Source organism: Lemur catta, chromosome 15 (genome assembly GCF_020740605.2).
Source record: "Lemur catta isolate mLemCat1 chromosome 15, mLemCat1.pri, whole genome shotgun sequence".
Taxonomy (NCBI): domain Eukaryota; kingdom Metazoa; phylum Chordata; class Mammalia; order Primates; family Lemuridae; genus Lemur; species Lemur catta.
In genome coordinates, this window is record NC_059142.1 from 54,807,505 (window position 1) to 54,833,450 (window position 25,946).

The 25,946-nt window shown below is 64.3% G+C and overlaps 1 protein-coding gene across 5 annotated transcripts in view; it reads right to left on the reverse strand.

Moving 5' to 3' along the window:
* Positions 1-273: 273 nt before the first annotated feature.
* RBFOX3 (RNA binding fox-1 homolog 3) overlaps positions 274-25,946 on the reverse strand; it is a 139,849-nt gene continuing 114,176 nt past the window's right edge. Inside the window, exons 2-12 of one of the 5 annotated variants that reach the window (XM_045569807.1) lie at positions 20,171-20,416; positions 13,445-13,582; positions 11,375-11,428; positions 10,489-10,581; positions 9,078-9,138; positions 7,185-7,238; positions 6,880-7,012; positions 6,270-6,309; positions 5,177-5,238; positions 3,713-3,791; positions 274-317 (exon numbers count right to left, since the gene is read on the reverse strand). In XM_045569807.1, the coding sequence (XP_045425763.1) occupies positions 315-317; positions 3,713-3,791; positions 5,177-5,238; positions 6,270-6,309; positions 6,880-7,012; positions 7,185-7,238; positions 9,078-9,138; positions 10,489-10,581; positions 11,375-11,428; positions 13,445-13,582; positions 20,171-20,383 (930 nt within the window). In that variant the 5' untranslated portion in view covers positions 20,384-20,416 and the 3' untranslated portion in view covers positions 274-314. Of the gene's footprint in view, positions 318-886; positions 1,903-3,712; positions 3,792-5,176; positions 5,239-6,269; positions 6,310-6,879; positions 7,013-7,184; positions 7,239-9,077; positions 9,139-10,488; positions 10,582-11,374; positions 11,429-13,444; positions 13,583-20,170; positions 20,417-25,946 lie in introns of those variants that run through there. The other 4 variants (XM_045569806.1, XM_045569805.1, XM_045569809.1 and 1 more) reach the window with 4 other exon arrangements.

Below are 25,946 nucleotides of genomic sequence, written 5' to 3' on the forward strand. Positions count from 1 at the left end.
CACAAGCCACACAGAGAGGCCCCGTCGTCCCCTCCACCTCCCCACCGTTCCGCCAGCCGGGCAGGGGCGAGGGACGCGGTGGGGCCGTCCTGTCCCTGGGCCGCGCTCCATGGCGCCCCCTGCCGACGTGCTCCCTCGGTGCGGGTGTGCGGCCCGGTCGCGGGACTCGGACTTGGTTGGATGCCTCTTGGTTTGGTTGGTTTTTTTGTTGCTTGGATCTTAACATCTTTTTTTTGTTTTGTTTTTTGTTTTGTGATTTTTTTTGTTTTTTTGTTTTTGCCCTTCACGGTCCGAGAAGGAAACGGTGGAAGGTTTCACTACAACAGAAACAGAAAGGCAGGACTTGCAGTTTCTCAGGGGCAGCCGCGGGCATGCCGTGAGGGCAGTGCGCCCGCCCTGGAGTCCTGGTGCCCCACGCCTGCCCCCAGCCTCTGGGACCCGTGTCTTCTGGGCTGCGTGGACGGGGAGGGCAGAAGGCAGGGCCAGGGCGGGGCCTGGGCAGCTCAGGCTGGCGGGAAGGAGACACCACAGTGGGCCTGGCTGGGAGGGGCCGCCTGGGGCTGCGTCGGGGGTAGAGAGGCTGGGGCAGCGTGGGCTGCAGCGGCCTGAGGGAGATGGCTGAAGGCGAGGTGAGGGCAGCGGGGCCTCAGCCCTGGCTGGCACGGAACCCTTGAGCCAGCCTTCCCGCCCCAGAAGCCCAGCCTGGCGCACTCAGAGCCCAGGACTACTTGCTCCTGTCACAGAGGTGCAGGTATATGACCTGGCCAGCCCCGGAAAAGGACCTCGCCTGTCTTGGCCAACTTTCCCAGGGGGCCAGCAGCTCCCCAGGGCTGGGCAGGACCACAGGGCCCAGCCAGCATCTCCTCAGGAGCGCTACGGGCTGGGTGGGTGGGCGCCGGGGCTGAGACGGCCCCTGGGCCCCTGCACGTGGTCTCCGACGGGGCCGGGCTGACGGGAGCGGGCTGGCTCGGGAAGGCCTGAGCAGGCGGCGCTTGGCCCCTCTCGGCTCTCCTGTTGAGGCCCCTCTGAAATGTACTCTGATAAAGGCATTTCGGAGCCTGGGGACAGGGAGGGTGGACTGTGGCTCCAGGACAAACACCCAGTGCGAGGCTGGCCTGGTCCCGCCTGGCAGTGCTGAGGTGCCCTGTGGAGAGGCAGGGACAGGCCTGCCCACATGTCCATTTCTCAAACAGTGGTGCTAAGGAGTCGCGGAGACTGGGGTGACCACGGCAGTCTGTACACCATGTGACATGCTTGTGATTACGGCAGGAAAGTCATCAAGAAAATTTAATTAAAAATATTAGTTTCAGCTGAATGGGGTGAGGAGGGGGGAGGTGGCTACTCCTGTGACTAGCTGGGCAAAGTCTGGACAGGAGCGCTGGCAGGCTGGGGGACCCCGCCTGGGGCGCCTGGAGCCCCTCCCTCCCTGTACCAGGGTGCTGCCGCCAGGGGACGGGGAGGGGCCAGGACACAGGCGTCGCCCTCACGGGGCGCTACTGCTAGTCCCATGGGGGGGGTGGCCTGGTCTCGGGCCTCGGCCTGGCCCCCACCAGGTGCATACCGTACCTGAAATGACTTGGGTAATACAACATCAACAAAGGCAAAATAGGAACTCAAGGTTTCAGACATACAGGAAAACCAGGGTCAAAGACACACACACCATCACGGGTGGGGTGGGGAGACCAGCTGGCTGGAGATAAAAATGTATGGATTTTAGAGTCGCGCAGGGTCAGCGGTGCGTGTCGCTGACCGGGAGGGGCGCACTGTCTTCCTGGTGGCTGTGCCTGGTGTTTGGGCTGTTGGGTGTGGTTTGTAATAGGCAGTCAGTGTGAATGCTGTTAGGGGCTGGGTCTCTTGCTAGTAGGGGGTGAAGCGGCTGTACCCTCCTCGGCAGAGGCTAGCCTGCAACATCAAAGATGAAAAACAGCCAATCAGTACCATCTTTTGGTAGGGGGGGAAAAAGCAAAAAGAAAAAAATAAGGAAAAACAAAAAGAGAAACAGCTAAGTCCTGTTTTCTTCCCCTTTACAATATTCCTTGGGGAGGAGAATGGGCGTTGGGTTGTCATGGCAACAGGAGGGGCGGGGCCTATTTCTGATAGGAGGGTGGTCTTGGCGTAAGCAGGGACGCTCCCGGGCCATCAGCCAACAGCTTCTGGCTCACAAGCTTTTGAGTTGTCTCTTGGTCATACCTCTGGGCTCAGGCCTGGCCCCGATTTGCCCTCAGGTTGGGGGAGGTCCGAGCGGGAGCCCCACCTCCTCAGTGCCCCAGCAGGACTACTCGGGGTGACCAGAGAGGGTGGAGGGACATGCTGACGGTTCCCGGGGACTCGGCTCAAGAGCCTGGGGCCGGTGAAGCCAGCTCCCGTGGGAAGGGCACACCTACTGCGCACAGCCCCGGGGGCTCTCTCTCTGGGGGCTGCTGGGGTGCCCACAGGGGTCCCTGGGTCCTCCTGGGTCCAGCCTAGGCCTGGCCCGTGTCCTGCCGGGGAGGACAGGTCTTGGGTGCCCCTGCTCTTCCACACCCTGGGCTGCCCCCAGTCAGGGAGGGCTCCGAGGGAGCCTCCCACCCCACTCACCAGTTTGGCCAGAAAAGGGAAGAAAACGGCAAGTATAAGAGAAGAAAAGTTGGGGAAAAAAATAGAAAATCTTAAATATGAAAAAGGAAACCACAAGAGGGAACCCCCCGTGCTAGTGACAGCGTGTGGCCAGCAGCTGCAGGGAAGGCCTGTGTGCCCTGTCCAGGAGGGGCTTGGCCCCCAGAGCTGCCCCCCGCAGCTGCCAGCAGTCACCACAGGCTGCTTGGGATGTCCAAGGTTTGTTAAAAATCAAAAACAGCAAGACAAGAATTGGGAGGGAGTAATCAAACCCAAGGGGGATGGAGAAAAATCCATATTGCCTCCAAATCTCCTCCCTCCTTACTCAACTCGAAACGTTTTCATCTTTGATGCCGATGCCAAGCTAGCTGGAACCAACACTGACACCCCCGGGCCGGGGCGGGGGGCTCAGGAGGAGGGTGGGCACTGGAAGACATCTGGGTCAGAGTGAGCTGGGCTGCATGTGTCGCCAGCTGGCCGTACACACACACACACACAGACACGCGGCCCGTCAGGGCGGGCCCCCGCCCCATCCTGCCCTCTGCATCCCACAGCCCTCGGGATTCCCCAGGAGTTCTGAGGAGTCCGGGAGGGGTCTGGTGAGAAGCAGCAGGTGGCAGTGCCCCACTCCTATTGAGGAGCTAGGAGCCATGTGGCCTTGGGGGGGCTGGGGGAGGGACATGGGGTGTGGTGTGGGTACACCCAGGAAGGGAAGGGAGGCCACACTGGCAGAAACAGCCCTCTGGCCTTTGGGCCCCTGCTGGGCAGCAGAGGTGGCCCTGGGTTGGTTTCTTGGGCTTTCCTGGTGGTGGCAATGAAGGGGCCTTAATGTGACTCTGGTTATGGGACTCAGAAAAACAGGTCAGGTACACAAGGATGTTTCCCAGAGGAGCAGACAGTCAGCCTTGCGTCCCCTCCAGTGAGACAGGGCACAGAGGGGCAAGCCCTCCTCTCCCAGCAGGCCCTGGGCCTTCCAAAGTCACAGAACCAGGCACTGGTCAGAGGTCTCCGCCTCTCTCCTAAGGGCTCTGCCCGCCCACCCCGCGGCAGCGCCATGCCCAACTTGTCAACTTGTCAGGACTAGCGCCAAGGACCAGGCGGGTCCCCAGCTCCTTACCATGGTTCCGATGCTGTAGGTGGCCGCGGGGCCGATGGTGTGGTGGTAGGGGTCGGCAGCGGCGTACACTCTGCCGTAACTGGGGGAAGAGTGCGGGAGGGGCAGGTGAGGGGTGGCACCAGGCCTCCCACCTCCACCCAGACCTCCCATCCTCCAGCGGAGTCCCACCTGCAAGGCCCCCCACCCCACATGGCCCATCCTTCCTGCCTGTTTGGAAGGACGTTTCTGGAACACACAGGCCACCCTTTCAACTCCTCCAGCAGGTGCCAACCCTGATGGTGGGTAACATGCTCTACTCAGAGCTAATGGAAGGGAAGAGGGATCCTCACAGGCTTATCTGGAGGGAAGACGAACCTCGATGCCCAGAAAGGACAGGGCCAAGCGCTGGGAAGGGTTTCTGGACAAGCGGAGGACACCCAGTAGGGGGGACCAGCAATGTTGCCCCAAAGAGCTGGCACTGCCCTCCAATGACCTTCCTCTCACATCCATTCACTCACTTATTTACAGAGATGGGGTCTTCCTCTGTCACCCAGGCTGGAGTGCAGTGGCACAATCACAGCTCACTGCAGCCTGGAGCTCCTGGGCTCAAGTGATCCTCCGGCCTAGGCCTCCCAAAGCGCTGGGATTATAGGCATGAGCCACCGCACCTGGCCTCACCTAATTTATTTGTGCAGCGAAATCTCAGCTTCTTAGAGGACAGGGCACACCTGCAAGGGGCTGGAGCTAGAGGCTGCAGGGAGGGTGAGGGAGGGAGGGCCAGGCAGTCCTCAGGCCAGAGGGGCCCTGCAGACACAAGCAGCAGCTTCCCTTGATGAAATGCCCACCGCACACCTGACAGAGACTTGCACAAACAGCAGCTCTGCTGCCAACAGGCCGGATGCCCAAGGGGAAAGGCACTAGACTAGCTCATCCCCTGGGGCACACCTGAGCACCTGCATACCCCACCCCAAACAAAGAGCCACCCATCACCTGGGTGAGCTCACGTGGCCCACATTGCCAGCCCGGGCCCACTGCCCCCCCAGGAGGAGGGAGGCGGGCACCCTGCGCCTTTCCTTCTCTGAGCTAGAGGGTTCCCCCGGCAGCACTGACAAGGAGCAGATGTGCATCCCGGGCAGAAGCTACAGCTCACGATTAGCACCTGGGGCCTCCAGAGCTGGGGGAGGGGTGCCAAACCTCCAGGGTTGGGAATCAGAGATGCTGTCTACTCCCTGTGAACTACTGTTTCCACGGCCTCCCCAGCTGTGCAAGCGGAAGTGACTTTTAAGTCAGGGGCTCATTAGCTGGAGAGTCTCCAAGCCACACTTGAAACTGCCCTCCTGCCCTGATCCCGCACTCAGCAGGTGTAGGCACCCCCAGGCCTGGAATGGTGGGCGAAGCTTTCTGTCTGTCTGGGCCCAGCCCTAGCGGGACCCCTTCCATCTCTCCCATCCTGCCCCAGAACGAGCTCCCTGCTGCCAGTCTTACCTGTCGCTGTAGGCGGCAGCGGCGGCGGCTGGCTGAGCGTATCTGTAGGCTGCATAGCCTCCCTGTGCACAAGTGGGAGGAGAGACGGCAGAAGACTCAGTGGGGCTCACCCAGGGAAAGAGGCGGGGGAGAGGGGGCTGACACAGACCCTGCGGCTGGGCCCTCGGGGGCACTACAGACATTCCCAGTCTCCCGGCCTCTCAGCTTTCACCTTGGCCTGGGGAGGCTTAGGTGACACCTGATCTGATGGAAGTCTGAGAACGGCAGGTGGTCGTGTGGCAGGGCTCAAGGTGAGGCAGGGCTGTCTGTTCATTCATTCGTTTACACAGCCATTTATACATTCAGCACACACCAGCGGACACCAATTATACACCTGGCTGTGCGCTAGGCCTTGGCACACAGTAGGTGCCCACAGATGTGCCCCAGGCCAGTGACCCCTGACTTGGATGCTGATGGGCTTGGGAGCCCCTAGGGGCTTATCCTGGACCCTAGGAAGGTCGAGGGCAAAGGGCCCAAGAGGGCATCAACTCAGGCGACGTCTTGGCTGTAGATGAGTGGGCAGCTGAATTATGGGCAACTGCAGGACCAAGAGTGGCTGGGCACATGGGGTGGGGATGCCAGCCAGGCTGTGAGCCAGGGGAATTGGTATGAGCAGCCCCATGAAGGGAGAGAGGAGTGACAGGACCAGGACATGGGGCGGGGGTAGGCCCAGGAGCACAGGTGTGGGGGAGCCCTGCCTGCTGGTCTCTCTCAGGTCCTCTGTACTGGACATGGTGCCCTCAGGGTGTGGCCAGGGATGTGGGAGAGTCGCTCTCTGCCCCATCAGACAACACCTGGCTAACAGAGAAGATGCCGGCAGCTCATAGGGCTGCTGGGAGATCCCTTGGCGGCTCCCGTGATGAGCACAGCCCACCCAGACCGGGCCGTGCTGGGACCCCCGGGATGCAGTGCTCTGGGCAGACATGGCGCCCTTGCCCTCCTGAGTTCTAGCTTGGGGGTGGGGTGGGCAGAGCGGTGGTGGGAGGGGAAGACGCTGACTTCTCACTGAGACAAACAGAACACCTGGTCCGCCCCCCACCCGGGCTGCACTTACATAAATCTCAGCACCATAAAATCCATCCTGATACACGACCCTGGAAGCAAACGGACAAGAAAGTGGTGGGAACGCTGGAGAGGTGGGGTAGGCCGGCTCCGGTGTCTGCTGAGGAGGGAGGGGGCACGGTGCCAGCCCGGCCCACGGGACTGGCATTTTAACAAGCGTTTGCTCCAGTGCCCTGTTTTGGTATAACAATAGAGTAACACCCTTGCTGGTCAGCTCCTCTCTCCCACAAGCCCAAGGGGCCCAGTGGCTCAGTCCTCCCCCACCCCAGGTAGCTGTCTCCGGGCCAGTGGTGGGGGACACTGGACCCCAGGGAAAGGGACCAGAGAGGGCTTAGCTCAAGGGACAATGCCCCCCCCATCAAAGCATCCAGACCACGTGCAGGGCTCCAAATGTCCCCCTAAATGCCAGTGACCTCTCGGATGCTCAGGCTCTGGTGGGGGTAGGGGGAGTGACAACGGAGGCAGCTGCAGTGCTGAGTGGTGGGGTCCCCCAGCCCCCCGTGTGGAAAGGCTGCCCCGCCCCTCGCGCTGCCCCGGGGCTCCCTCCCGGCCCCTCCCCTCGCCTCTCTCCGAGCCTCCCCCACAGCCCCGCAGGTACTCACGCTCCGTAAGTCGGGATGGGGGGCGGGGGCGGCGCAGCCCGAAAGGTGTTATACACGGCCCGGCCCCGGCCGCGTAGGTGCGCGCCCCGGTAGGCAACGGCTGTGCCCGTGGTGGGGTAGGGGAACCCCGTCACTGCGGGAGAGGGGCCCGGGACAGGAGTGAGCGGGGAGGCAGAGGGAGGGCAGGAGCCGGCTGGCGGGGGGCGGGGTCGGCAGCCCCACCAGGCCCCGCCCACCTGGCCCCTCCCCCCCGGCCCTGCCCGTCAGTCCCCACGCGGCCAGGCCCGCCCCCGCCGCCGCTTTACCTGCATAGAATTCAGGCCCGTAGACTGCGCCGACCACGGGGTTTAGCTTCCAGCCTAGAACGGAAGCAGACACCCGGTCACCCGCTTCCCCATCCTTTCCCCACCTACCCTACGCCTGGGAACCCCAGCGACACCGGCCCAGCCCCAGGGGACGCTCCGAGGGCACAGCCTCCGCGGATTGCCGGCCCGGCCGTGACTCCGCAGTGGGCGGGCGCAGGGGGCCGACCGCGACCCGGCCCAGCCACGCGCTGGGCTCCCTCTGGGCCCCGAACACCCGGGTTCGGTTCACTCGCGACCCATCCGCCTGGGTCTCCTCTTGGATTCGTTCCAAATTGTGGAGCCCCCAGCCTGCCCCTGGAGTTCCCTCGCCCCAGGGTATGAGCCCCACAAGCTTGGGGTGCGCTATCTCCGCAGAAGAGGGCTGGGAAGGAAGGTGGAACAGGTTATGTGACCGCCTGCGGCCACCATGGCAGTTCTGTCTGGTGGCGAGTCAGAGGCTGCAGGACGGGTGCTTGGCCTCTGCCCACACCTCTCCTGCCTCCCCCGGGCGTCTCCCTCCTGCTGGGAGCTCAAGGGGCTCCCTTTCCCCGGGGCTGGACAACGGCTTTCCTCCTGTCCCCATCATTCCCCAAAGCAGCCCGTGGGAGGGCTGCCTGGGGAGGAAAGGGCCTCTGGCTTGGGGGTAATGGTAGTGACAGTGCCTGGTATTGTATTTCCTGAGCACTTCACATGTGCCACGCATGCGTTCCAAACCCCTGGGTGCTCATCACCACCCATGAGGTAGGTGCCACACCGTCCCCATTCTGCAGATGAAGAAACAGAGGCCTGAGAACACAGCCACCCCGAGGTGCAAGAGCCAGGTCTGAACCTGCAGCCCCAAGTCCCTGGCCACTCCCGGCCCTGAGCTGTGATCTGCATCCCGGCCTCTCCCTGCCTGTGGCGGGCCGTCTTCCTTTCCCACTGGGGCCCAGGAGCAGCAGCCAAGACCTGCGTCCACCTGGGCTTAGCGCAGGCCTGGCCCAGGCGCTTGCATGGGGTGTGGGGAGGCCCAGTCCCTGCCCCTCCTCAGCTTGCCCAGGTCTTTGCGGCATGCTCTGCAGGGCTCCTTGCCCCTCTGCGCCATGTGAGGAGGGACAGAGGGACACGAGCCCACTGGCCAGCTGGCAAGGTATGTGTGAGCCCCTAACCCTGATCCTAACGACCCCTCGCGGGCGGGCAGACGTCCAGGACAGCGTGTCCAGCCTGTTCCTCCCGGGCGCTGACTCTTCACGCCTTCCCTGAGACTGTGCCTTCCGTGCCACCATCACACGACCTGGGGCTAAACATCTTTGCTGGGACTTTGGAGTCTTCTGTGAGTCCAAGGTTAGGAGGGAAGAAATGTTTTGTCTTCTGGGAAAGACTCCAGCCCCAAGAGCTGACTCTTCTTAGAAAAATGCCCACGTTGGAGCAGAGTCCTGGAGACTGACCCACAGCCCACTGTCCCCTCTCATCCCCACGGCTCTTCTGGGTCCGTTCCGGATGAGTGAGAGCTGGAGGCTGAACGTCCATTTCAGACGGGCCTGGGCACCTTGGCCTGTCCATTCTGGCTTCCTGGGTGCCCCACCTGTCAGTTCTAGTGCTCTGGGTGCCTCCACCTGCCTCTGCTAGCCCGTTTCACCATCGGGAACCCCAGATGACAGAGGCAGCCTGAGACCTCCTGGACGGCCCCTCTGTTTCTACTGTGAAGAGCTAACACCAGCTCTGCGTTGGGGGTGGGCGGCCCCTGCCTCGCTGACCCATCCCCTTCTGACTGGGGCAGAGCAGCTGCAGTGGGCTGGGGCACAGCAGGGGGGGGGTGTACTTGGTACCCAGGACGGCCAAGTCCAGCAGCCTCCGGGGGGCCTGGCCCCTTACCATTGGTGTAGGGGTTCCCCGTCTTCTTGTTGGTCATGACTCGGGCTGTGGCATTATTGACCTGTCAGGAGAGGGTGACAGAGCATTAGCCTCCTGGAGGGCCCAGCGGCCACCCTGCCCCACCCCACCCTGCTCCCCCATGGCCTCCAGGCACCCAGGCTGCCACCCAGCCGGCCGCCCCAGCCTCCTCTCTGCGCCGTGCTGCCTGCCCGCCGCGAGCCTGGGCCCCACCGCTCCCAGCACTGGCTAAGGCCACCAGGGCAGGACGCGGGCCCAGGTGTGCAGCTGTGCTTTCCACGCGGCTGTTCCCATGAGCAGCCTGGGTCTGGTGACCCAAGACCGCTTGAGAAGCTCGCTGCTGGACTCCCCACAAAGTGCTCTTGGATCAGCTGACAGGCCAGCCCCCAAGATAGTCTCTCCTTACCCCCTGCCTCCCACGTGGCTGCCGAGGCCCTCCTAGGCAGGGGCACCAAGAGGGCCACACCCCGTCCCAGGGGAGCACCCCTTTCCCCGAGGATGCTCTGCACAGCACAGAGACCGGCCCTGTGTGCCCGTGGGGGGAGCTGACCAGGAGGGGCTCTGGGCAGGCACGGGAGCCCCCGAGAGGCTGTGCAGGGGCCAGCCTGGCACGGAGAGGGCCCGTGTGGACGGGAGTGGAGAACAGGGCGGGGGGCTGAGGAGGGTCAGTGCCTTCAGAGCTCCTGCCATTTCCGGAAACCCCCCTCCCAGGCCTTCTGCCCGCTGGTCCCCTCCCTCTTCTGGCCACCCCTTGGCTGCCCTCCTGGCGGGGACCCAGCCCCAGACCCCGAGAGCTGCAGCAGGGGAACTTAGCCCACTGGCTCCCTAGGCCTCTGGGGCCAGGGAAGGGAAGGGGCAGAGGGATGGCTGTTTGGGAGGGACCCTCTGCCTCCCTCCTGGTGCTCTTCTGGGCTGGGCCCCTTCTGTGTCCTGGCCTTTGTTGGCGCTATGGAAGCTGCTCCTGCCCCACAAGGGCGGGAGCGGGGGAGGAGCAGGGCCTGGGCAGGGGCAGGAGGTGGGGGGATTAATGGCTCCGCAGCGGAGCTAGCATCCTCCCAACTGGGGGCAGACTGGGCTGCCATAGTCCTGGAAGCTGCCAAGCCCCGAACATGCCCTACCTGGGCTCCCTGGGTACCTGGTTGGGAACAGCTCTTCCAGGCAGGGGAGGGAGGAGGCAGGGGCAGGGCGGGACCCTGGGGACAGCCTGAAGCCTAGATCAGCAGGTGGCTCGGCCTGAAGCCAGCGGTGTGGGTGTGGGGTGCTCCTTCCTCCTGCCACCGGGGACCCCGGCCGGGCTGTGCACAGGGCCTGGCGGTGGAGGGCTGGGTGGGGCCGGGGGGGGGGTGGCAGGTGTCCTCAGGGCTCCCCTGCCACAGCACACTTATCTGAGCACCTCAATTTTCCGTCCCTCTACGATCGTCCCATTCAGCTTCTCCCGGGCTCGGTCAGCATCTGAGCTAGTTTCAAAAGTTACAAACCCAAAACCCTGTGAGCAGAGGAGAAGGACAGACACGGAGAGACACGGGATGAGAGAGGAGAAAGAGGAGGCGCGGGTGGGGGACGGGTGGGGAGAGAGAGAGGGGCCGAGTCAGTGAGTTGGAGCAGAGATGCAGGCGGCCCAGAGGTCTGTCCTGGCGCCACCGGCAGGATGCAGGGGGGTGGACGGGCCCCAGGCGGGGGCAGCCGCTGGCCCGGCCTGAGCCCAGCCTGAGCTGACCGCCTGGCACCTCCAAGGGCACAGGCCAAAGCCACGTCAGAGACGCTAACCTGGCCAGGGGCCAGGCCTGTCACCCTGATCCCACCTCGGGGTCAGGGGGGGCCTAGGCTGGGCATCAGGACCTGGGGGCAGCCCCGCCCACCTTCGCCCTAGGAGCCCGGGGCTGGGTCTTGCCTTCCTGCAGGGCGGCAGGGCTGGTCTCTGCTGGGCACCTCCCGCCTCCCCTCCCTGCAGCCCCTCCCCCGGCCTGCGGGCCACTCCGCAGACAGGCTGGTGGCCCCAGGGGCGAGCAGTTCAGTGGGGTGGGGACCCAGGCCCAGGGCCAGGGGTGCAGGCAAGAGGTCCCGGCGGCTCAGAGAGAAAAAGCAGCGGTGGCAGCAACAACACAGACAGCTGGGGTGGGGGGCGGGGGGGGGCGGAAGAGCGGGGAATACAAGCACCCGTGTCGCTCAGGGGTCCTCGGGCGCGAAGCTCTCCAGGAAGGAAACGCACATTTCACACGTTAGCCTGGCGGGACCTACAGCCGGCGCTGTAATGGTGGCAGCCTCCGTGCGGCACCCACCTTGGAGCCCCGCTCGTTAAAAATGATCTCCACGTCTAAAATTTTTCCGAATTGCTGCAGAGACAGAGAGGGGGTCGGGGAGACAGGGGAGGCCGGGTTAAGACTGCTGGCCCAGCTGCCGGCTCCACTCCCGGGACACTCATGTCTGTCCTCTGTCCCAGGGGCCCCAGGAACCCCCTCCCTGCTCCTGGCACGGCAGGGGAGGGGCCCTTGGTTAGCACGGGGCAGGAACGCCCTCCCACCTCCTCCCACCACGCCTTCCCCCGTGGGGAGCTTTTCCTATGGGGCAGGGGACAAGGTGGATGTAGTGTGTCACCAGGGTCCCTTTCTCTTCTCTGCTGGGCTCGGCCACGGTGGGGAGGGGATGTCTAAGGCATTATAGCCACCCCCAATTCACACTAACGGGTAAAGGTCTACGCAGAGGGGAGAGGGAAAGGGACACAGCGCCTGGAGAAGGAAGAGGCTGGGGCCGGGAGATGGGGTTGAGGCCCTGGAGAGCAGGACCCCTGGCTGGGAACCCAGACCCCCAGGCCTCCCTGGGGTGGGCAGGAGGAGGAGCCCTGCACTTCCGGCGGTCGGCACCTGCGAACCAGGTCCCCGAACAATGCCCTGAGGTTCCCCAGGTCCCGTCCTGAAGCCTCCCGCGCAGGTGACTGATGGGGGTCTCCCCTTCACCTCCAGCCATACTTGGAGGTGGGGGCAAGGGGGCAACAAGGCCCCACCTCTGCCAGGCACAGGAACACGGGGACGTGCCCCCCTCCTGTGGGGACCCAGTGAGCGGATGCGTGTTGGTGCCCCGTGTCCTGTGGGGACCCAGTGAGCGGATGCGTGTTGGTGCCCCGTGTCCTGTGGGGACCCAGTGAGCTGATGCGTGTTGGTGCCCCGTGTCCTGTGGGGACCCAGTGAGCTGATGCGTGTTGGTGCCCCGTGTCCTGTGGGGACCCAGTGAGCGGAAGCACATCGCGAGCGTAGCTCAGCCAGAGCCCGTAATGTCAGCTGTTTTCGGGGGCCCCAGGCTCAGGGGGCTTGGCAGCTTGCCCAGGCCAGGCCGAGAGGGGACGAGTCCTTATCTGGTGGTTCTGAATTAGGCCCCTCAGTCAGTCTAAGCTCCAGCCCAACGAGGCCCGGCCCCCAAGACGGGGAGCAGACTCTGGGGGGGGTCACGCTGGGGGTGGGTGCTGGGCCTTGCCCACCCTGGGCTGCTCCAGAGGCACCTCTGGTTTGCCTGCCAAATCCCTGGTGTGAGGGGAGGGCTGGGGTCAGGGGTCGGAGGCTGCCCAGCTGCGCAGCGAGGTAGGGTGGGCACAGTGATGGCAGGGGAAGGGAGGAGAGTCTGGGGTGAGGGAGGGAGTGAGGGGAGAGACACGGCAGGCTGTGTGGGCCCCGGTGGCTGTGCCGTGCCCGCTGAGCTGCCCGGCACTGCCTGCTCTCCCACCCGCATGCTGCCCGCACCGATAGGTGCTTCAGTCCAGCGACGGAATGAAGTAACCCCCGGGCCCTGCGTGCTCACAGCACTGCACTCGGCTGGAACCCCACGGTGCGTAATCTAGGAAGAGACCCCAGAGCCCCACAAGGGAACCGCCCTGGGCCTGCCTCCCATAACTGCACCTTTTCAGGTGCCCCGACCGGGAGCCCGGAGGACACGGGCCCAGAGAGGTTGGGCACCCAGACCCCAGGCGCACAGGAGAGGCCAGTCCGGGCCACTGCTGCGTGATGCCGGGGGGCTGGGCTGCCCCTCCAGTTGCCCTCTGACGGGTGGGTGGCAGGAGTGGAAGATGGGACTGGAAGAGTCATGACCAAACTGGCTGCTGGGCCCCAGGGAGACTCCGAGGCCCTGAGCATGGGGGGTGCAGGGATATGGGCAGATTCTGGCCAGGAGCGGCCAAAGCAGACCCCTCAGCCCCTCCTGCCCGCCCAGCAGGTTCAGGTCAGAGTGGGCTGGGCCCAGGAGGGAAGGAAAGCCGGGGCCCTGGCAGCTCCCGTGTGGCGGGAGGCAGGAACCGGGAGCAGGCGTGGGCAGAAAGGCAGCCCCTGCGGGGCACAGTTCCGGAGGGGCCCGGGCACACTCACCCCGAACATTTGCCGCAGGTCGGGGTCCCTGAACCGGAAGGGGATGTTGGAGACGTGCAGCCGCTTGGGCTGCTGCTTCTCTGTGGGGTCGGAGGGGTGCAGCGGCTGGCTGTCCGTCTGTGCCGCCTCATCTGTCTGCTGCGGAGAGGACCGGGCTGTGGAGGCTGCCACCAGGGTGCTGGGGCCTGCGGTCCCCTCTGCCACAGCGAGGGGCATCTGGAGACCAGATTCTCCCCCACCCCTCAGGCCCTTCCCATCCCTGGGCCGCCACCTCGAGAGACTGGGCAGACGGTTCCCGCGAGGGACAGCCCAGGAGCACCCAACCCCAGAGCTCCCACCTCCAGCCTTTGCCCACACTTTGCCGTGAGGCACCTCCCTCCTGCCGTCCCGAGCAAGGCCTCCTGGCCCTGCCTGCCCCCAACTCCCTCAGCTCAGGCCTGTCCACGGCTGTCGGCCTTGGTGGGCTCTCGGCCCACCCACTACCACGTTCGACGAAGCTCTGAGGGCAGGAGGGCCGTGCTGGCTCTCGGCCTGAGGGTACAGTGGAGGCGGATTTCGGCCCCCCGCTAGGCACGTCTCTGCGGCGTGCCGGCCCTTTGCGGCCTCCTCGTCCCCCCATGGCTCCTGCTATTTTAGCCCCCACTGCTGCCCCTCAGGAGCCTCGGGGGCACCTCCAGGAGCCTCTCCCGAGGCACACGTAGCCAAGTTCAGTCCTTCATAGTTCTCACTTGGACCCAAACGCGGGGGCGCAGACGGATTGCAAGAGACTCGGGTCTCAGGATGCAAAGCTGCGCACGTGCCACACCCCAGCCCCCGCTCCCCGTGGGAAGGGGCGACGGTGCCCGGAGGTAGCGTGGTGTGGCGCCTGCATGTGAGGCTCCTACCGCGTGGGCTTCTGCCGCAGACGGGCCACGAGCTCACGGCGAGGCTGGTCTTCAGCCTGGCTCAGTCCTGGCTGCACCCACGGAGGCGAAGGCAGACTGGGCGCGTGGCCGGTTGGGGACACAGGCCCGTCGTGGGAGCACCCAAGCCGCAGACGGTGCCCCGAGACTTGCTCTTCTGCTCAGCCTGCCGCAAGGCGGCCTGGCAGCCCGCGTGTCCAGGGGAGGCCCTCAGCGGCGGCAGACACTGGCAGGCGGGTGGGCGCCCCAGCTCCTGCCACAGGGGTCCTCGGAGGGTGTGCTTGCTGTCCCCACTTCCTCCAGTGGGGTGGGGACGACAGGCTGAGCATGCACCTGTCATCAGCTTCCTTTGCTGTCCTGCTCCATTCCCTGCAGCCCCTCAGGGGCCCTGGTGGGATCACCTCCCAGATACACCCTTTGCACTTGAGTCCCCGTGCCCGGGTCTGCTTCTGGGACCAGTGGATGGTACGAGGGTTCCTGGCTCCAGCCAACTTGATCCACTGGAGCAGCCGTGCGGGAGGTTGGGGGGCCCCAGGGTGGGGGAAACTCCAGTGTACGGTGGTCTCCTGTGTGGCCCTCGGAGAACAGGCAGCCAGCCTGGGGACGAGGCCCCAGAGAGCCACTCCCACAGAGCTCCAGGAAGCGCCTGGTTGCTTAAGCCAGGTGGGGTGAGGGTGGGGGTCCGTTGCTGGCGGCGAAGGGAGTGCTGACGTCACAACAAGCCCCTCAGAGTCAGCACCCAGTGGGGTGGCCTGCGGTCCCACGCTGCCTGGAGCTCGCCCAAGGCCACAAGACGGCTGCGTGGCCAGATTGTCCCAGGACCCCTGTCTGCATGGCTTCCGGCTCTGCCTGCCCCCTCAACAGCCACCTTGGTCGTCCTTTATGGAAGGACAGGACACTCCCCACACTCCTGTGTTCGGCCGGGCGGTTCCGACAGGGCTCCGGGACAGCAAGTGCCCTCAGGTGACCAGAGGGAAGTCACCACTTCCTGGGCTGCTGAGGGAGGTCAAGGACACAGCTGTCCCAGTGTCCCAGCCTCTTCCCTGGTGGCAGCACCCTGAACTCAGGCAGCAAGCTGGCAGTGGGGTCCAGAGGGAGCATCCTGGTCCAGCGCCCCTTAGACACAGCTCTGCTTTCCTGCACGGGGAAGTGAGCATGCAGCGCACACCCCAGGGCATGGGACACGTGACATCTCCCGGCCTCCCTCACAGGTTGGCATCTCACATGTGCTTGGCCCAGTTCTGATGGGTACATGTCTCTGAGCCCTCTGTGTCCCCAAGGTGTGGGGCTCTGGGTGGACCCAGCGCCTCCCCAGGGTCCCCGACAGGCTCTCGGAGGAGCAGGAGCCCTTACGCCCGGCGAGCCGGGGGCAGGGCCAGGGGGTGGATGACAGGCCTCCAGAGACTCCCCGCCTGGCCTGCTCCAGCTCCCATGAGTGACAGGTCACGAGGGGCACCTGACGGCTCTATGGGGGCACGCACAGGGCTCCCAGTTCTGCTGCCGTCCTCCTTGGCCCCGATCCTTCTTGCGGAAAGCAGGCCTGTGCCAGACGTCCGGAGGGGTTGACCTTAGCCTTGAACCAAGGCAAAATGGTCCGAGCTGCAGCTGACCCCTATGCGGGCAGGAGCCCCACACTGTGGCCATGACAGGTGCGGCGCTTTCCTCTTCGGTGGGATCCGTGCAGTGGTCAGGGTGGGCACGGTGGCCTCATCGATTGCCCTCGCCGTGCACTGCGCACTCCCGCGCCCTTGGCTGCTCCTGGGATCCTGCCTGGACGGGGCCACGCAGTGCTGGCCTCGCACCAGCAGAGGGCAGTGGTCAGCGCGGCCGAGGCACCACTTGCAGCACAGCCCCGGGGCGGCAGGGATGGGCTTGAGGGGCTCCGGCCTCCTTACTCTACCCCGAAGGCCCTAAAGGGGAGCAGCCCCTGCCCCCACCACGGCCCCCCACTCCGCCGGGGACAGGCAGACACATGGGTCCAATGACTGTGAAATTGTCAGATGTGCCGAGAAACCCCAGAGCGTAGCCGCACACCAGCTGCCCCCGAGGGGAGACCGAGGCCTTCCTGCCATTTATCACAGCGGTTCGGGCAGCTGCCACCGCCTTCCCCAGGGCCTTTTCCCCTCGTTTTTAAAAAGCAGTCTTTGCTTCTAGTTCTCAAGTGCAGGGAATGAGGAGACAACACCGGTGCCCCCCGGCCCTGCCCGCTGGTCCTGGTGGCTCCGCTTGTGGTCTTGGCCCGGCCATCATGGACTCCCGTGTCAAGGCCGGGACCCAGCTCCCGGTGGGCTAGGCAGGGTCTCCGTGCCACCCAGTGCAACGCCCCCAGGGCCCTGCACCCCCTCTCGCCTGGGCCTCCCCAAGCTCGGCACAGACAGGCCAAGAGAGCCGGCCCTGGGCAGGGGTCAGGGATTCCAGGCAGACCCCGGGCAGCAGGCAGGACCTGGTGGTCCTGTCGTGGGGACAGAGCCGAGCTTTGCTGATGTGGCACAAGGTGAACTGGCTCTCGGAAGTCTCCGTCCTCTGCAGACACATCTCGCCCGCCCTGTTCTTCCAGAGACGTGAGCACTCGCGCACTGACCCGCCGTCCGTTGCGATGGCTGCCTGTGGCGTGGCCCCTGTGGGAGCCAGCCAGCCTCGGAGGAGGGGTCCTCTGGTGTGACCTTACGTCGTCCACTGGGCCGGGGGCACTGGGCAGCCGTGCTGCGGTGGAGCTGTGGGCTCCCACTTGCACTTGGTTTGAACGACGCACGATTCCAACCCCCCGCTAGCTGCTGCTCTTGCGGTCAGGACCCGCCCCAGAGGGCGTGGAGTCCCCGGGAATCAGCGTGAGCTCTGCTTCTGCAGGACGCCTGAGCCCAGGCCTCCGGGAGTCCAGCGTCGAGAGCGACCCGTGGTCCCCAGAGCCGCCACGTTCTCCTCGCAGGGTCAGTTTGCCGCCGTTTCTCGGGGGGCTTTGGCTTCTCGCCTGGGTGGTGCAGGTGTCAGGAAGGGCCCTGAAGTGGCTGGAACACGGATTCCTACAAATTCCCGGCTGGAAACCCTCCTGAGGAAGGAGGAGAAGGAAGAGGCCTGGTGTTTCCAGAAATTCCAGGAAAGCCTCCCCTGAGCTGAAGCCCAGTGTTCAGTCTTCGGGCGCTGGGGCGGGGCGGGGGTGGCTCCTGTACAAAGAGCCCCAGGTCCAAGGACCACACAGGCTGCCTGTGTCAGCCCCGGGCCGGGACACGGACGCCCTTCCAGAGGCCGGCCCTGCGGTGGCTCCCAGTGCGACAGGTGACGTGGGGCTGGCCCAGCCCTCAGAGTTCCCCCTTCCAGCTGGCCCTGGCCACACCTCCCGCCAGTGCAGCCTGTGCACTGGCCAGCAGGAGGAAGTCCCCTCCGGGGAGAGGGCAGGAAGCACCCCGTGCTCTGGGCAGCGTCTGGGCTCACTACGGCCTGGGGGCTACATGCCCTGACCCGGGCAGGTGTGGGGCAGAGCTCCGAGCCCACCCCACTGCCACCCTGTACCTCTCACCCCTAACACCAGGCTGCCTGGGGAAGGGCCAAGAGGCGGTTGGGGTGAGCTGAAAGAGCTCTGCCGGAGTCCACAGGACAGGCATGGGGACACCTGACACAGCGGAGGTGTCGGCCTTCAGCCGTGAGTGCCAGCGGCCTCTCTGGGCTTAGAATTTTCTCTCCAGGTCCCAGGGCGGGAAGGCTCTGCTCGAATAAACACTCCAAGGTCAGAGAGCCCAGGTCCCCAGAGGCAGCCAGGTCTTTGGGGGCAGCTCTGGGTGCTCCCAAGTCTTCCTGCAGCTGCTGATCCAGTGACTTCCACCTGCAGCCCTGCATGCGGCCCAGGGTCACGGAATAACTGTGTCCTGCACATCCCCATGAAAGACCTGCAACCTCGACCCTGACCCCTTGCAGAACCTGAGAGACCCAGCCCGAAGAAAGGAAGAGCAGGGCTGCCTGTCCACCCCGGCTCCAGTGTCTCTGCCCGGGCACTCTCCTCGGGAGGGTCCTGGCCAGCGACCTGCGCAGGGGGACTCTCGCCCTGCGGCTGGGGTGTTCTCCTCTCCGGACGCAGCACTGGCCTTCGCAGCAGCTGCTGCTCACTCCGGGTTCTCCCCAGGGCTGAGGACTCTCTCAGGCCTCGGGACAGGCCTTCCCATCTGTCTGACCCTTCTGTCCGTGATTGGTGGGAGCCAGAGGACAAGGCTGGGTCACGTCTCCATCCTCCCAGCTCACACTCCGTGCCTGGCACACGGGACATGCCCAGCAAGCGTCTGCTGAGCGAGGCAGACGTTACATGTCCTGGTGGGTCATGCCCGGTGGCCGTGGGGTGTCCGGGAGGCCTCCAGCCTTGTCTCTGCCCAGTTATTGGCTATCGGTCCCCACTCTGTGTCCTCTGTGACTCTGACCGTCTTGTCGCCTGTGTTTCTTCCAGGATGAGTCCCGGGCTCCCCGTGAGAGACCCCTCGTTTGCTCATGAGGGGGGTTGTCAGAGATTTGACCAGACAAGCCTTGTCTGCTGTGGCCCATCAGAAAGGGACAGTCACTCTGCTATGACTTGTTTACAGTGAACCCGGGATCGCCCCTGTCTCTTCTGAGCACACACAGGTCCGGGTCTGGTGACTCAGAACCAGGGCAGCCCAGGAGCATGGTCTGGTCCCAGCGTGACCACCCTGTGGGCCTGGCCTTTTCCAGGTGTGGCCACGTGTGGCCTGCAGCCGTAGGAACGTGGGGGTCTATGAGGGACGTTGTGTGTCAGGATGCTGGGGGGGATACAAAGCGCTGATGGCCCCGGCACAGACCCGGCTGGGCAGTGCTCCTGGCCAGCAGGAAGGGCACCGACTGGGCACCAGACGAGGGCCGGGTCCGGCCAACGGGCAGCTGGGTGGGCACCTTCCACGGACTGCTCAGGTGATGCTGGAGGGAGCCCCCCCGCCCCCGTGCACAGCGGGGAGGGTACCATTTGGATCCACGCAGCATCTCGGGAGCCAGGCTGGACGGGGGGAGGGCCGAGGGAGCACAGTTTGGGGGGAGGGCACCGGGGGAGCCCGCCAGGGTGGTGCCACTCCCGGGCAGTGCAGCCGGCGCTGGCCTCCTGCCCGGCCCCCGCCAGCCAGCGCAGCCAGAGCGGGGCGGTGGGGGGGGAAACGCACAGGCGCAGTGGACAGGGCCAGGGAGGGGCCGGAGCGGGTAGGGGCTTGGGGGGTGGGGCAGGGGCAGGGCCAGTGCCGCCACCTGCTCTCTGTCCCAGGCGTGGGGTGGGGGGGCACCCCAGGCCACCCGCTCCGTGCGACCCCCTCTGCTGTCAGGAAATCTGAGAAGTGTGGAGCTCAGCACTTTGGCGGGAGCTGCATTACAACCACATAATTGACGCTATCTGATTGGAGGGCAGCCAAGCAGGTAGATTACAAGCGATTAGAAATGATAGCGGCCTGCAGCCCCAGACGGGCCGGCCGCCTGCCTCCCGCCACGCACCCGCCTCTGGCCTCCGTTTCCCTCCTCTCCATTAACAGGTCTCCGTGCGAGGACACTCTCCCCCTCCCAGAGCTGGTGAGAGCCTGCCTGGAGCCTGGAGGGGGCAGCGCCGCCCCACCCCGGGTGCCTGGTGGTCCCTTGGCTCCCTGGTGCTGGAGGATGGGGGTCTCCAGGGCAGGGGCTGGGGGTGCCTTCGCCAGGGCCACCCCTTCCTTTCCCGGGCACACGCATGGTCGTCCTGGGCCGGAGTCCTGCTGTGAGGACAGGCTCTCCACACACAGAGCCCCCCCAGGCCCCCCACCCGTGCGCCCACTGCATGCCCTCCTGGGCTGGGCCCGGGCTCGTGGCCCCTTACCGGCACTGTCTGGGTCCCGGCGATGGGCTGCGTGCTGGCCTCGGAGCCCGGCTGCTCGGGGTGGGTCTGTGCTGGTGTGTACAGGGTCATGCCGTGCTCCGGGGGCACCGGGGCCTGGCCCGGGTAGTCCTGCGTGGGGTGCGGCGGGGGCGGGGCGTACTCGGCGGGGATGCCGTTCTGTCCGTACTGGGCGGGGGGGTAGGGCTGGGCCATCGCTTCAGGCGGAGCCGTGGCGTCCTGATCACTCTGCGGAGGGAGAGGGAGCAAGGCCTGGTTAGAATCCGGTCTCTCCCCGGAGCCCGCGAGGAACTGCGCCTTTCAGCCAGGCAGAGGTTTTCCAGAAGCCTCCGTGGTGCGGGCCCTGTACCTTATGTTTGGTGGCATCTTCCAGGCCCCCTGCATGGCGGTGCCACAGCACGGACACCAGCTCAGCCAGGTCTGGGTGAGACGCTGCTTACTGAGACTCGTCAGAGCAAAGCACAGAACTTAAGGCTTTTTTAATTTTTTAACCTACCTAATTTTTAAAAATTAATTTTCTTATTTTGAGATAACCATAGAATCGCATGCTGTTGTAAGAAGTGACGCAGAGCGACCAGTGTACCTTGCGTCTGGGCCCCCAGCAGTGACGTTCTGTACAACCATCACCTCCAGGGTGCTGACCCTGGTCCGGCCAGGACACGGGACATTCTGCAGCACGGGGGTCCTGCCCCCTGGCCCGCCATGGCCGGCCCACCCCTCCCAGCCTGGCAAGGCCTTCACGCCTTGGTTTTCTCATGGGGAAGCGGGGTGGAGAAGCCGCCCAGCCTGCAGTGCGGACAGCTAGAGGTGGCAGTACTATGAGGTGTGTCCATGGGGCCTGGAAGCTTCCAGCCTCTGCCTCAAGGCTCCCTGAAATGTCCCAAACACCTGTCCCTTCTCTCCAGAAGGCCTGCTGCTGGGGAGGGGAAAGTGCCCCCTCAGCCACTTCCAACCACCCAGACGTCGAGTCGACTGGTACGGCGTGAACTGCTCCGTGGGGCCTGGCGCCACAGGGCAGTGAGCGAGCACATGGTCCAAGGCGGGTGCTGTGCCTCGGGCCAGGGCCCTGTGTCCTGCTGTCTGCCCAGGGCCAGCACCGGGGGTGGCATGCCCGGCTGGGAGGGTGGAGGTGGCAGCCCAGCCCTGCCCCAGAGGCCTGTGTCAGCCCCTGCTGGGCTCCGCAGTGGCGGCTGGCTCGGTGCCCACCACCCAGGGCAGACTTGCTGAGCAGGGGACCCGGGAGCAGAAATCTTCCTCCTCCTCCTCCTCCCTCTACCCCAGCCAAGCCAGCTGGTCCCTTCCCTCTCTCTGCAGAGACTGTGAAACGGGGGCGGCATTCGTGCTCCTGAACAGCAGCAGGGACACACACACCTGTGCACACGTGCACACTCGCCAGAGGTTCCCGGCTCACTGCTCCAAAGCAGCAGGTGAAGCCCCATTACCCATCATGCATGTTGGAGCGTGTCCAGAGGGAAGGGGTGGGCCCAGGATGGAGGAGGAGGGAAGGGGAGAGGCGAGGGGCCCAGCAGGGCAGGGGTGGGGGAGTTTCTGGCATCCGTGATGGCCGGAGGCAAAACCAGGAAAGGGGAACCAGAGAGGGAAGAGGAAGCGTGGACGGTGCCGCTGGCTGGAGCCTCTGCTAACGCAAACCGCTCCCCAGCTCCCCTCCTCCCCACTCCCCTGAGGCCCCAGAAATGGTGGGGTCCTCCTCGCCCCACCTCCAGCCTCCCGAGGGCCCCCTCCCTGGGCCCATCTGGGTTGCTCACAGCTGCCAATCACTCCCACTGCGGGGGGGCTTGCAGGGCAGCAGACGGGAACTGGCCAACACAGAGGTGGGGGTGCCAGGGTCTGAGAGAGTGCAGGGTGGGTGAGAGGCCCCTGTAAGATGGGGACATTTTAGGGACGTTTGTGACACTAAAATAAAAACAGCATATTTGAGCCCACAATGCTCCCTGCTCTGACAGACTTATTTAATCCTCCTCCAAACCCACAAGGGGACACCGTTACCTGCCCATTTCACAGCTAACAAAACTGAGGTTCAGAGACTAAGTGGCTTGCCAGGCTCGCAGGGGAGGGACTGGGAGGGCCACCTGGCTCCCAAACCCACCTGTCTGCACCATCACGCAGAACTGTGGCCCTTCAGGGAGGGTCCTGCAAGGGAGGGGATGGTTCACAGCAGAGTGACAGGGTCTAGACCCTGGAACACACAGGGAGGGGCGCCAATGCCCCCTCAGCCACCAGGTGGCCCTGGGTGGCCGTTTGTCCTCTGCAGAGGTTTTTCCATCTGCAGTTGTCACCATGCTGCCTGGGCAGAGGACGTGCAGAGCGGAAGCCAGCCAGTGTGACCCACTGGGTCCTGGGCGACGGGCAACACCCCTGCTGTGCTGGGGGTGGCACGACCCTGCGCGTGGCTCTCAGGCCTGGCTGCACGTCCAGCCCCTGGGAGCTCTAGCAAGTGCCCGCACAGGGACCCCCCAGCACCCAAGGTGACTCTGGCCCAGCGTTTCTGCAGATTCCCACGTGCAGCCTGGCGGAGAGTCCCGGACCGAGCTCGATGGAAAAATGGGGGCACGAGGTGAGGGGGCTATGAGGCGAGCGGGGTACTGCCCCAGAGGGCTGGGCAGCGATGTCTGTCCCATTCCTTTTCTTCTTCCTTGCGGGTGTGCCGGGGTCGGAGTCAATCAGGGCCTGGGGCTCAACCATGTAAGCTGAGGAGTCCCCCTCCAGGCCATGGGGCTCGCAGATGGCCTCATTTTGAAGCAGCCTATGAAAGTGTCTGGCTCTCTCCAGGGGGCCATGAATTCTCAGAGAATGGGGGCCACTTCAGTCACCCTGTCCCCACATCCCTGTGCTCAGCACAGCATCCTGTTGCACTCAGAGGGGTCTCAATGCACATGAGTAAGTGGATGTAAACATGGATGAGTGGTGGATGGGTGGGTGGGTGGATGAATGGATGGATGGATTGATGGGTGGGTGGTGGATGGATGGGTGGATGAATGGATGGATGGAGGGGTGGATGGATGGATGGATGGATGGAGGGGTGGGTGGATGGATGGATGAATAGATGGATGGAGGGGTGGATGGATGGATGAAGGGGTGGATGGATGGATGGATGAAGGGGTGGGTGGATGGAAGGGTGGGTGGGTGGATGGATGGATGGATGAATGGATGGATGAAGGGGTGGGTGGGTGGATGGATGGATGAAAGGATGGATGGATGGATGGATGGATGGAGGGGTGGGTGGATGGATGGATGGATGAAGGGGTGGGTGGATGGATGGATGCATGGAAGGGTGGGTGGATGGATGGATGGATGAATGAATGGATGGATGGATGAAGGGGTCAATGGATGGATGAAGGGGTAGATGGATGGATGGATGGATGGATGAATGGATGGATGAAGGGATTGATGGATAGATGAGCTAAATGACCATGATCAAGTCATTACCTCCCTCCCCCAACAAATTTGCAAGTAGTGGAGGTTGGAAAACACCCTCAATAGGTATTTACACTGAGTGGGGGACTCACCAGGAAGCCTTGCTGTGTCGAGGGCTGGCCATGTGTCCACTGCCTCCCACCCATATCTCATGTTTAATAACTATCACACCGGCCATCTTCAGAAAGGGGGGTGGGGAGGCAGGAGATGACTTTTAAGTGGAGGGTGGTGGCTTGCTGGGGTGTGCTCATAGGTACCAACTGGGAGCATCTCTTCACAACTCCAAGTCCAGTGGCCTAACATGGGAAGTTAGAAGTCGGCTGTGGGGGAGTATTACACCGTGGGAATTGGCGAATGCCACACATCACGTCTGTGTCTGTCTCAGCAGGGAGTATTGTTAATCTACTGGCACACCAGCACCTGACTCCCTTAAATCCCACCACAAGGTGACTGCTGGGGCTGCCGCGGAGGCCTGACGTTGCGGCAGATACGTGATACCGAACAGCACTGTCTGCAAAGTGTGAACTCAACATTCTAAATGTAAGTGCAATTCCCGCGATGGTCACGGAGCCCCTCTGAGCCCATATTCAAAGACAAGTAAGATAGGCCGTGCCCTGAGGATTTCTGGTCCAGCAGGGAGCTGGCCACTCCCAGACAGCAGCAGTGAGGGTGGAAGGCGGTGAGCAAGAGAGGCTGATGTTCACACATCTGGCGAAGGGGCCACGGACATGGAGGGGTGGGAGCGGCTGGGGTCTGGGGACCGAGGGGCAGTGTTGGGGAAGGGTGGCTGTGCCCGGGGCCTGCCATCTGCCCAGCCAGCCCCGCCTCTGTGCCAAGAGGCTGACCATGGTGGACCAGATCCCTCGCCCTCTGGCTTCCTGGTGCCAGGAGGGAGGGGAGTGGACCTGGGGCATCTACTCCCCGGGTTCCCTCCCTGGGGGCTGTCTCGGGCTCGCTCTGTCCTTGACCAAGGTGGGCCTGACCCCCTCTCAGGCGTCCCCTGCTTCCTGGCTCTAGTCACTGCCTCCTTCCCTCACCTGAGGTAGTAACGGCTCTGTCACCACCAGTTCTGGGGTCCTGCCCTGTCCCTGGTGGCCCCCGCCCCACCCCTAGACCCTTCTGTAGATAGTCTCCTCGAAAATAACTCTCCTCTGATTATCCTGGAGTGAGTGAGCCACCTGCCCCCGGTCCCAATCCTAACATGTGATGCGGGACGAAGGTGGCTCTGTGGCAGGCAGGGCCCGGCGGCCAACTGCCCCAGCCCCACCGGCCTCTCCTCGGTTCCTGCACCCTGGACAGGTGGCCCGTGGTACCAGGACCGTGTGCGTTGGCACCACCAACTCCCCGGGCCCTAAACCCTTCAGGCCTCAGCATCTTAGTCAGTGGGGTGGGGGCCAGGACTGGACCACCTGAAGGCAAGGGCCGGGCGGGAGGAGCCTACATCTTCAAGCCTGGAGCTGAGGACCCCCAGGGTCTCTGCCCACATCACTGTTCCAGTGGGTTCTCCGCCCCAGCCTGTGCCCCTCGGCCAACGTGCCGTCCGTTCCGCCTGGGCGGGGTCCCTGCTGGCTGCATGTGGCTCACAGGCTGGCAGGGTGCTCGGGGAGCGGGGAGCGGCCAGCAGCCAGGAATGCCGAGAGCCTGGCAGCTCCTCCCGTGGCGCCTCCTGGCCACTTTCCCTCCACACAGTCCCCTCTGGCTCCCGGCTCTTGGCCCTATAGGACAATTACGCTAATTGCCCTCAGACTCCTCAGTCCTGGAGTGAGGGCCAGGAGGCTGGGCACTGGGCCATCTCCCACCCCCTCTGGGCAAAGCTGGCTTCCAGGCAGGAACGGGAAAGGGAGCGAGGTGGGACACCAGGCCCCCATCAACCACACTGTCAGGGGTGTCATCAGCCTGTGCCACTGCACAGGGTGCCCACCTGCCCTGGGAGGGAGTCCACCCACCTGCAGATCCATGCTGCCCAGGAGGCGGCCCTGCTCTCACGGCCACCCCCCATTTAATGGCGGCGAGCAGGAGGGCATCATGCGCGCCCCCTCCCAGTCCCTCCCTTGTCCCGGCCTCCTGGGTTTGTTCCAACCCAGAGACCAGCCAGGGTTTCCCGAGCCTCTCGTACCCGCCCAGCTCTGCGCTCGACACTTTCCCCAGTGTTCAGAGGACACCCTGGCCTCTGCAGGGGCTGACCCAGGCCCTCCCCTCACACCCTTGGGGAGAGGGAGTGCTGTGCTGGTAAATGTTTAACAACCGGCTCTGTGGCAGAAGCCCTGCTTTGTAGTGTTTCCTGATTTCCTTGGTGCAAACACCCCGCCACCACCCGTTCCCA